The following is a 12,281-nucleotide window of genomic DNA, read 5'->3' on the forward strand; positions in this document are numbered from 1 at the left end:
AATCAATGTGACCTCATCATCCCTCATCCTTCCTGAGTCCAGGAAAGAAACTCATATTTGGTCATCTCTGAAGTTGCTGCCAGCTTTCAAAGTTTGAGTCCATGATTTTGGGAAGGGTAAACAAATAGATGTGTCTATGCCCCCAAATGGCCAGACTTGGAGCCGTGACAAGAAATGCAGCCAGCACAGATTTTATGTGTGGCCCAGAGTGTGTCCTCTGTAGATGCAGCCAGGATCTTGGAAACACATTTTTCATGGTTAATGACTATCGCTTCAAAGATGGGGTTATTCTTCCAAGAACAAACCTGCTACTTCCTCCCATAGAAATAAACAAAGCTTATCTTTCTATCCGAGCACCGCAGCACATTAAAGGTGACCTCACTCCACATCCCTTCCCAGGAGCCCAGGGGTGCTTCTCAGCTTTGGCATCCCTGACTGATCACACGGCACAGTTGGCTGCTTGGTTCCTCGGGGGTTCCTTTTCATTTCTGGTGGAGGCCTTTTGTGGCAGAGCCAAGGCTGTCTGCCACTGCTGTGACTGGGGCTGGGCAGCACTGTTATGCATCTTTAAGATGTCTCTAAAGGGAGATGTGGCTTGGAAGGGCTCAGCAAAGCTCCCCGGTCGCCTTTGTATCCTCACACTCTCTGACGTTCTTGTCATGCAGGCTGGCATGGGGTAGACTGTTCCATCAGCTGCCCCAGTGGCACTTGGGGCTTTGGCTGTAACCTAACATGCCAGTGCCTCAATGGGGGTGCCTGCAACACCCTGGATGGGACCTGTACCTGTGCTCCTGGATGGCGAGGGAAGAAATGTGAACTTGCCTGCCAGGTATGTGTGCTCTGGGTAGCCATGCCTGGAAAACTATGCAGGAGGGTTGGCCTCTTTGTTTATTTGTTTGTTTTTCCTTGCTGAAGGTGAAGGACTGTGACCCAGTCTTCAGTAACTATTAAAAGAGTAGAAGTGGGCAGAGGCTCAGAAAGGAGTAGAGTGGAAATCAGTTAGGCAGGCTTTAAAGAATTTTTCCTTCCTTCCTTTTATGCCTATACTGCTTTCCCAGCCCCCCACTCCAGCATTTTCCATTTCTTATACACTCATCTCTTGGGTGCAGCCAGGCAGCAGCATTGGTCAAACACCAGTGTATGCCTGTCAACTCTCCACATATTTTGTTTCCATTATAATGGAAATCTGCAAGCTTTGGGGTGGGAAGTGACAGGGGCCTGAAAAGGGGGCGGTGGCTGGTGTCACAGGAATGTGCATTGAAGTGATAAAGGAGGTTTGGAAACAGCCTATGCTGATGTAAATATTTCTGGAGGCACAGAAGTCTCCTCAGCACTCACTCTGTTCCCCTGACCTAATTTGGAGACATGCATCATGGGAAATCCTTCTCTGTAGGTGCTGCAGACTAGTTGAGGATGAAATGGGAAGGGAATTCTATAGTGACCTGTTGCATGCTTGCTTTCCAAGGCTGTTTGCATCATGCTTTCTTCTTGACCCATCAAGCATTCTATCAACCATGGTTGGTGTTCTCCCCCAGGACATTATCAGATAACAGTGTGACCCCCCTGAATTGGGCCATTCCAGAGACAGGGCTTTCACAGGGCCTTTTTTCTCTTCTGGGCATCCTTCTTGTTAAATACAACCCATTTCCGACAGAGAAAGGATTCCTGCCCTGTGTTATTCTGTGCTCCCCAAGGGTCTTGGAGCTAAGCTATCTTTGTCGTCTCTCTTCAGACCAATGGGCAGATTAACAAAGCTCCCTTGGGCTGTTATGTTAGGTGGTCTTTTACCTCCTCCTCATAGACAAAGTGGAAACCCCAGTGCAAGCTGTCCATTGCTTTGTATTAGATGTGTTAGTAAATCAGGGTAAGCTGATTTGCTTCTGTTATAGCAGAGCTAAGTGCTGTGCGATCCTGTCAAACATTAGTGAGGCCTAAGAAGTGGTTTTATTTTTGCTTACCAAATTCTAGACAATTACATCATCTAACTCCCGCTGCCAGATAGTGCTGCTTCCATGTCCGCACCTTCAGTCACTGGGCTCTTTTCCTTAGTATTTGGGTGACACAGAGAGGGTTGTAGTACCCTATACCATTTCCTAGGATCTGGGGTCAAAAATAAGTCTTCCCTACAAATAAAAACATTTCCATTCTTCTTCATGAAGAATTGATCATGCCCATCTACCGAGAGTCCCCTCTTTATTGGACCATTCAACAGTAGCAATAGATTTTCAGTTTTCTTTAATATGTCATGGATTCCACTGAAAACAGCTTATGGAAATGAGCTTAATTTAATTGTTTATATAATTATGTATAATATAGATAATGTACATAATGTAATTGTGCATATGTAATTATATAATATATACAGTGCATATTATAATTATGTATATATACTTATATATACAATTGAATTAAGTTAATTTCATATGTATGAGTGGGTGTGTGTGACATCTATATGTCCATATCTATGTGTCTCCATACTTGTCATCTATTTAATCTATCTATCTATCTATCGTGTGTGTGTGTGTGTGTGTGTGTGTGTGTGTGTGTGTGTGTGTGTGCATGTGTATCTTTTTGGGTGGCTAAAGGCCTCCTTTTCTCTAAGGAAGAGAATTATAGGGAACACTGCACTATGTTGTAGGAAAAATTAGAGACAAATGAATATATTTTTATGAGTGTGGTAATGATAAGAAAAGGCTCTTTTAGTCAATTGGAATGCTAATATTATTGTCTGTATAGATCTTTATACAAGTTGACATAATTGGTTTCACCAGGCACATCTCCCAACTATTGCATCAAACTTAAGTTAGAGTTGAGGTGATTTTAAAATGCTGACCCTCAAGCTTGCATTTTGCATCATGGGAGAGGTCATGTGACTCATGTTCATAGGAAATATTTCTGGGCCCTTGTTTATTGTCGTGGGAATACTTAGATTTGTCATTGGTGGCTGTGATGCTCTCTTCCTTGCAGGATGGCACATATGGACTAAACTGTGCTGAGCGCTGTGACTGTAGCCATGCAGATGGCTGCCACCCTACCACAGGCCACTGCCGCTGCCTCCCAGGATGGTCAGGTACGAGCTTAGTGCCAGTGTTTGAAAAAAAAAAAATAACCAATGCTTTAGCATTCAGTGGTGTTTCTTATTCCTTCAAAGAAACACACACAGGTCATTTTTCTTTCAGGAAAAAATAAAATACAGTAAAGTCCCTAGCAAGTAGACACATTTTTGTCCATGAAATGTTATGTGTTTGATGTGTTTAATTAGTAACCAAGGGATGTCAGTTTCATTGAACTTAATACAAGATCCCATTGATAGCAGGTAGGCCAGCAAGATTTCCTGTGACATGTTTTGAGTACTGAGAGAGAGAATTTAAAGTAAGTTCCAAGGCTATAATTAGAATCATCACAGAGATAAAACCATTAACTACTACTGATATGGTTCATATACAAATATTAAATCTCTTTCCCAGAAGTAAAAGTTAAAAAACCTTATCTTCCTTAGAAGTTTGAGTCATGGCCAATCCATGTTATGATTGAGCACAAAATTTCTAACCATGGGGCAGAAACTCCTCCATATTTATATGGCTTCATGAGTTCACCAGGAAGCTTATCAGGTGAATCATGGTCCCAGAAGAAGAGAGATGTCTTTACTCATGATGTACAGGTCTGCTTGGGCATTTAGTGCCATCTTCAAAGTCTGTAAATCATGAGCAAGAACAGTGTTCTTCTTGTAGGACCAGTTTACATCCCCACCAGCAGCATCTGAGCATGTCTTTACCTCTGCCATACATCTATCTTTTGGGTGACATCCATTTCCATGGCTGTGAAGTGGAACCTCTTTGAGGTTTTGCCTTGTGGTCCTCTTGTGGCTGATGATGCTGAGGACATATCATCTGTTTATTTATTGGCCAGCTGTAAATCTTCTTGCTATAAATATCTACTTAGGTCCTTCATTAATTTTTAACTGAGTTGTTTTTCTTTATACCATTGAATTCTAAGACCACATCATATAAATTTTCTTTACCAGATGTGATTTGCAAGCATTACTTCCCATGTTCTGTTCTTTTTTTCCTGCTCTTCTCATTATATTTCTTCTCAGCAGAAGTTTTTATTCTGATAAAGTCTACCTTGTCTAATTTTAAAATGTTGTTCCATTGTGCTTTTTGTACCAATGCTAAGAAATCATCGCTTAAAACAGGATTTATTCCTATGTTGCCTTCTAAAGTTTGTAAAACATTTATACTTAGGTTTTTGACTCACTTTGAGTTAATCTTTTATGTATTACCATATGTTATGATCAGGGGGTCAAACTTCACCTAAAACCAGTGGTCTCAGCATGGTATTTTGAAAACTATTCTTTCCCCCATTGACTGTCTTATCTGCCTAGCCAGAAGTCAATTTCCCAGAGGTGTGAAGCTTATTTCTGGATGTTCTAGTCAATTCCATTGTTCTGTACACTTGCCCTCACACCAGTACAATTCTTGCTTGATTATGATGGCTGTGTAGGAGGTTTTAATTTGGGAGAAGGGTGAGCATTCCACTCTTGCTCCCTTCTGTGTTTGTCTCAACCATGCTGGATCTCTTGAATTTCCATATGGCATTTAGCATTGACATACCAGTTTCTGCAAATAAGCAAGATAGAAATGTAGTGGGATTTAGCTGATAGATTAATTTGGGAAGCACTGGCAACTTAGCTACATTAAGTCTTCAGATTCACTGGCCTATCACTAGCAACCCTCAGAGCGAATCTGTTGCCACCACCACCACCACCCTAAATTTGCTGAGCACTTCTTTGATTGTGGGTAGAAGAAAACAGTGATGGACTGTCACCTATTAGTGTATTGGAGTCAACCTGTCCAATAGGCCAAGTTGGCACAATTACTTCATTTGCTGTCAGTGGGAGTGACCCAATGGATTCAAGGTTCCTGTCCCTATAGTTCCCTCTTGACATGTGAACTTGGCTTTAGAGTATAAAAGTTCATCTTCCCATGTCCCTGTCACCTCTCAATCACTGTTGTAGATGCTGGATCATGCCAGACATTAAATCACATCTGTGATTTCATCAGGGCTCCAGGGCTCCTATTAAATTCTAGATGACCTCAGTGAGGGAAAAAGCAGTTTTACTTTGGTAAATTCAGATCAGCCCTAACAGAGAGACCACATTATATAACTTGGGCCCTTGCTACCAATCCTACTTTTGTCTTATAAATCCATAGAGAGCCAGGGGTATCCCTGGACATACCAGTCACAGCTAAAGTGTCAACCTACTCTGATGGTTTAGAACCAGCCTGTGAATGGGACACCCTAGGATACATGAGAAAAGCAAGAGATGACTTGGCTTAAAGCCAGTCAGAAAATGTGTTCCTGGCATTCCACAGTCTGGGTCATGGGGTAAGACAAATTATCCCATCTGGCCATAGACTTACCAGGCTCCTTCGGGAATGCAATGGTTTTGCCACACAATGTGATCTTGTAATTCCCTGCCCAACTGTGACTGGTCTGCTTCCTGCCTCATAGCTCTTGTCTCTCTCCCCCACCCCTGCCCTCTGCCTCTTTGCTTTGTAGCCTGTACTTATGTCTCTGTTGCTCTCAGACCAGCCCAGTGGTCCCCCAATGCCTCATTTCTCTAGGTCCTCCACGGGTGTGTGTGTGTGTGTGTGTGTGTGTGTGTGTGTGAATAGTTGTCTCTGAGCCTGCAGAGAAGTTGTTCCCCCACACTCATAGAACACATCTGAGATAAGCTAACATGTGGGGTAAAAAAAGACCGTAACAGAAAGTTTAAAAACAGATCACAATTGAAATGAGAGCTGGATTACTTTTTCTAAACAGAAAGAAGAGGTTCTGGGTAATATTTAGACAGGGCATCATTTCATCACCCTGAACAGACTCACATTGTTTTTCACTGATGAAGTTGTTTTGGTTAAGTTCCTTGTTAAGACTTTTCACAACAGGAAGAAGACTTTGCTAAAGAGCCATAACTTTCAGCCAAACATTGTCATTAGCCCAGGGAAGCAAGAGAATTAGCCCCCCTTTTCTCTGTTGCTGAAACTGCTCTAGGTGACATGTTAAGAATCTATTGCTGAAGAGGGAGGGTACAGTCTGGTATTATAACAGGGGCATGTACTCAGTGAACTGCAACCCTGGGCCTAGGCTCTTCCCCTGGCCACAGTGACAAAAATGGTAGAAAGTGTTCAGCCAATGAGGACATGGCCAGAGGTGGCAGAGACAGAAGGCCTTTGGGGTTCTTAGAATGAGCATCCGTCATCTCATCTCTGAAGGAAGTCTGGTTTCTTGACCACTCAAAACTTCACAGTATTTCCTAGGACTGTATCTCCCTAAAGGAGCTGAGGTTTTTAAAATAAGTCTATAGTCCATGGTTCTTGACCCTGGCATGCAGGGAGGGCATTGTCAGCTCAAGTGACATGACTTCATTCAATTTATGTGTATACACATAATAACAATTAAATCAAAAGAGGCTGGGAATTTGAGAGGAAGCAAGCAGGGATGGACATAAAGAGGGTTTGAGGGAGGACAGGGAGAGCGATGAAATGATATAATTGTATATAATTTCAAATTTTATTTTTAAATGGAAGAAAATAGATCTAAAAATGTTAGCATGCTTTACTTAGGTAGAAAATGTAACACTGTGGCCAAACAGTAGTGACAGTGTTTATAATCCCAGTGCTCAGGAGGCAGAGATGGTGGATTTCTCTGAGTTCTAGGCTAGCCTGGTCTACAGAGTGAGTTCCAAGATAGCCACAGCTGTTACACAGAGAAATCCTGCCTTGAAAAAAAAAACAAGCAAAACCAAAAATACTGTGAAAGCTAATCAAAACCCGAAGTGCGTTCGGTATTCCAACATCTCTTTTTGGAGTTAATGTACTATTTCCTCAATGAAAGGATAGAGCATTTAGCATATGCGTGATTTAAAGCCTGAGTTTATTGACATTTTTAGTCAATGGACTGTTTTATCTGACAGAGACAGACGTTGTGAGAAAACCGGGGGACATGAAATGTCATTGTACCTGGAATACATACTTTAATTCTTTAGGCTCTCTAGGGTCTGTGTTACTCTGTCACACCATCAAGAATATCTAGAGTGTTTCTAAGGCTTTGTACACATAAGTACACACCACACACATTCATGTGCACTCATGTAGCATATATGGTGTGTGTGCAGACACATTCCACACAGTTTTAAACTGAAGCTGGCTTTTCAGGAATGGCTGAGAAATTCCAGGTGAAATTAATTAGTTTTACATGGATAGGTATATATGTGTATATGCAGTTGTCCAGAGTAGAAGTGGAGTGAGGCTTTGTAAAGTATTTCCTTAAAAAACCGGTAGGAATAGGTTGGTGGTTCTGCCTCTCTGCTCTGGGCAGACACACCTATTCACTGAAATTACAGATAATCACCATTTCATTCCCGCGGTCTGTGGCCCAGTTCCCAGCTCTGACCAAGATCATTGTCACCTGGGAACTATTCATTTGCATATTCCTGGTCACCATCTACACCTACTGAATGGGAATTTGGAGGGTGGAGAGGAGGAAGCCCTTACCAGTCCATGAAGCATTTTTTGGGGGGTACAAATTTTGCAAAGATTTGGAAATTTCTCAGCATGCTCTCCGTGGCATACAGGGTGAGCTACATGTTTGCCGAGGGCAATTGTCTGAGTATTCTACCTGCATATCATTACTTGATGGTCCTTTCTGTCATTGAAAAAATAAATAAACAAAGAGTTTTCCTAGTAGCGCAGAGAGTGGCACTCTCCAGTCTGTTTAACGGAATCTGGTACATCTTATTATTCTAATTATTGAGGATAATGGGGCTCAGGGGCCACTTCTTAACAAAAGTCTCATGCCAGTGATCAAAGAAAAGAGAAAAAAATCTTCATACTAGAACAATGAAATTAAATACTGTCTTAGTTAGGGTTTCTGTGAAGAGACACCATGACTACAGAAACAGAAACTCTTATAAAGGAAAACATTTAATGGAGGTGGCTTACCGTTCACAGGTTTAGTCCATTATCATCATGGCAGGAAGTATGGCAGTGTGCAGGCAGACATGGTGCTGGAGAGGAAGCTGAGAGTCCTATGTCTTGACTCACAGGCAACAGAAAGAGAGCGAGAGTGAGAGAGAGAGCACACACACACACACACACACACACACACACACACACACACAGAGAGAGAGAGAGAGAGAGAGAGAGAGAGAGAGAGAGAGAGAGAGAGAGAGCCAGGGTTTGGCTTGAGCATCTGAAACCTCAAGCCCTCCCCCAATGACGCACTTCCTCCAACAAGGCTACACGTCCTAATAGTGCTATTCCCTATGGGGGTCTTTTTCTTTCAAACCACCACAAATACTAAACGGGTGGAAAGGGTTAGGATATCATAGCGGCCCTTGAGCGCCTTAGTAAAATGAATGGGATGAACAACACATGGTATAACAGGGAGACCAGAAGAGTAGAATGGAATCAGAGTTAGGGTACTCAACTGAGCCCAGACAGGAGTGGGGGACTTGGAAAGCGAGCCCCATGGTCTCTTGATGACAAGACATCAGCTTGCCCATAACCCCCAGGGAGCAGAACTTGGCAGCCTCTCTGTCCCAAACACCCACTGTGACCAGTGGTGCAGAGGAGAGCTACCTTCAGGGCCTCCTTTATCCCAAAGCATCAGCTCTCTTGTACCTTTAGAGGGTCTTGGGAGGGTAGCATCAGAGAGTCACCAAAGTGGAAATCCAAGTTCAAGTCAATAACTGCATGAAAGTGTTTAATAAACACACAAGTATCCAGTTAACCACAAATGCACATGACCCACTTCTGGGACCTTCCGGGCCTGGGCATGGGCATGGGCATGGAGTGTTTGTGTGTGCGTGCATGTGTGCGTGCGTGCATGCCTGTGTGTGTGTGTGTGTGTGTGTGTGTGTGTGTGCATGCAGGTATTTGTCTGTCTGTCCCTCCCATGTCAGACAGAAGGCTGAGTGTCTGAAGTGAGAATGGCTACAGAAAATTCCCGTTTCCCCCTCTGCCCTGCAGCCTGCTGTTGGCTTTTACCCAGGGCTGTACTCAGGCAGACAGTACTTGCCAGCTTTTTGGTCTTGCAGCTACAGATGTGAACCTCCCTAGTTTCTATGACTGAGACTTTTTTTTTTTTGTTTAACAACCAATAAAAAGTTGTGATTTAAGAACCACAAGGTGGGTGTCTCCACGGTCTCTGCTGATGTGTTTGGGCACCAGGAGTGACTGAAGAGGTAACATAGTGCCAATCTCTTTTCTGTTCTGTCAGGACAGATGACATATGGACAGGGGTGGCATACTGGTGAATAATTTGCCTATATTGTCTGTGCCATCGCTTTGAGGATGATGTTAGAGACGAGAAAACTAGCAAATTTATGACTAGACACCATGGTTCCTCTCCTACAATCACCTACCCCAATTATCCATAACAAATACCTCTGTTTTACTCTAACATGTATTTAATAGATTGCTGTGCAAGGTCAAGACATTGAATCAAAATAATTTTCTTTATTTTCCAACATCTCAGATATTGCAATATTGACATGCTGAGTATAAATGAAATGAGGTTTTGGGGGCTACATCTTTGAGAGGGGAAATAATGACATCTGCGATGATTTATTTTCTACATTCATGAAATCACAAACGCCCAGTGAATGCTGGTTTCAAATAGAGGCCCCTGGCTTAATGCATCAGGCCTTAAATGCACGAACATTTCTTTAGTGCTGCTTAGCTGAGGTTTATCACGGTCATTCAGCCATTGCCTAGCAACTTGAGAAGGCTATCAATGGGCTCTTTGTCCCCAGTCCTGGCAAAAACAATCTCTTGAAGATCTCCTTATCAGCACTGGAAAATTTATCAGGAAGAAGTGCTCCTTTGAACAAAACCGCCTGCAAATAGAAACCCACCCTCTTCTCATTTGCCCCCTTTCCAAATATTTTAGGAATAATCTCTAGAAACAACTAGTTTTAATCTGTTCCTTGATGGATATCCAAAAGAAATTGTCTTAGGGTATCTCATTATTTTTCTATTTCTCATAAGTTGGAAATAACAGCTCCCAGCCCCCACTTATGTGGGCCTGTGTGTTGGCTTTTCTTTCTGCTCTAGCTTCTATCCTTCTGGGCCCTCACATTCAGGACAAGTGTTCTTCCACTACTCACTGTCCCATGTCCTCTCTGCAAATACCGCTATAGACACACTGAAGTGTCAATTCTCTTTATCCAGGAGCATTGGCACCCAAGGTCGATCATTACATTCAGTGTGTGTTAGCACAGTCAGGCTGTCTCACTTTCCCAGGTGACAGGATGAGTTGCTTGGGGTAGGGACAGAGGAACTTTTCATCTGCATGCTCTCCACTGGTCTCTAGAATTCTTCTTCCCCTACATTTATCTCAACTTGTAATTCGACTTTTTTGTCTTCAAGACTCATCTCTTCACACCTTCATTCACCTTTCTATGAAGCATGGTGCATCTATACCATCCCTCATTGGGTCTCTGCTAACATGACATGGTGTGCATAGAGGGTCTCTTCCCCCACAGCATGGTGCTCTTAGCTATTCTCTGTGAGCCCATGGCTGTCCACATGCTTCACTCGGTGTTTCTAGTTCCAAAGTCCCAGGTGTTCCCAACTCTGGTAATTCCTGAAGGATTTCTGAATGCTTCTTGGGACTCTGAGTCTTGTTGCCACTGTTCCCTCAGCCTAGAACTATTTCCTCTCCTTCCTCAGTCACTGGACAGAGCTGGGGGCCTGTCCATGGCTTTATCATCTGGAGTTTTGAAAAATGTCTTTTTTTTTTTTTTTTTGAGAATGTCTCATCAGCAAGCCAGTACTGGCTAGACTCCTGGAAGACATATTGACTTACATTATTTTTCATCTTTGGCAGACAAGGAAACAAAAATAAGTTTTATAGGATTTTCTCAGAGTGGGCAAATATGAGATCAGTAGAAATAACGAGATGAGGGGGAGTTAAAGCAAGCTTAGAGCTCTTTCAACCATCTCTTCATCTTGGAGCATGTCTCACTGCAGGGCTGTCCTCACTCAGCTCACATCCCCAACCTGATGCTAGGATGTGACTCAAAGAAACACTTAGCCAGGACTTAATTGTGATCCTCATGGCCTGAAATTTTACAATTATTTATTTCTTAGATTCTCAAAATGTGTGCCTTCTTGCAATATTAATAATCCCTAGAGAAAGATCCCAGAAATGATAGATTTATTATGCCCTTCCCTGAATATATAATGAAAGAAGAGATGGCAAGAGGCACAGAGGGTCTGAGGAGAGGCAGGAATGTGGGATACAGGATGTTACAGAGGGGAGATAGCATTCTTTTCTATTGACTTCTCTCATCTCTGATACTTGTTCTGAAATAGATTAGGCATTAATATGTGCAAACAATAACTCTTTTACTGCATACAATAAAAGAAGAGAGCTTAAATTTCAAAGAAAGAATAGGAACTGAAATGTTTATAATTTACATTTGAAGGAAAGATTCCTTCCCGATACTAAAACTAAAGAAACCAACGTTATTTAAAAAGCAATTTTGGTTCTGCTAAAATATGTTTATATGACTGGAGGCAGGTAGTCTCTGGAACAAAATGATGGGTAGATCACACAAAGCATAGTGTTTCTTTGTTTGTTTTCTTTTCCAATGGATTTCTCAGCTGTTCCATGGTACTTTTTATTAACTTGAAAAATCACATTGATCATGATGGATGGGTATATGCTGGCCAGCTGAAGAAACCTCTTGAAGGAAGAGAAATCAAATACCAAGCATAGCATCACTTAATTTAGGTTTCTAACCTGGCCTTCTGTTGTTTTCCATAACTAACTTTGTGTGCTTATCCACTAATCATGATAAACTAGAATATCCAAAGCCAATGTGATGGCTATTCTTAGTTGTCAACTTGACTACATCTGGAATCAATCTAAAACCCAAATGGCTGGGTACACCTGCCAGGAACTTTTTTTAGTTAAATAATTTGAAGTGAGAAGACCCATCTTTCATCTGGGCCCCACCTTCTGTAACTGCCTATATAAAGGACATGGTAGAAAGAAGGGTTCACTCTGCTTGTTTGCTCTCACTCTTATCAGCAAATTCATCCCTTCACTGGTATTGCAGCCCACTTCTTTGAGATTCAGGTGTATACTGAGACAGTCACCTTTGCAGACCAAACAACTACTGGATTCTTAACTTTCTGTGGGTAGATAGTCATCGTTAGACTAGCAGGACTACAGTCTGTAAGCCACACACACAGATTCATTCTATTCTA

General features: G+C 42.3%; 1 protein-coding gene across 1 annotated transcript in view; it reads left to right on the forward strand.

The window, feature by feature from the left end:
- The window catches only part of Megf10 (multiple EGF like domains 10), a 137,418-nt gene that overhangs the window by 105,591 nt on the left and 19,546 nt on the right, over positions 1–12,281 (forward strand). The window contains exons 12-13 of the mRNA XM_051201183.1: positions 666–829; positions 2,968–3,070. Coding sequence (XP_051057140.1) covers positions 666–829; positions 2,968–3,070 — 267 coding nt within the window. The remainder of the gene's footprint in view (positions 1–665; positions 830–2,967; positions 3,071–12,281) is intronic.

Source organism: Phodopus roborovskii, unplaced genomic scaffold (assembly GCF_943737965.1).
Source record: "Phodopus roborovskii unplaced genomic scaffold, PHOROB, whole genome shotgun sequence".
Taxonomy (NCBI): Eukaryota; Metazoa; Chordata; class Mammalia; order Rodentia; family Cricetidae; genus Phodopus; species Phodopus roborovskii.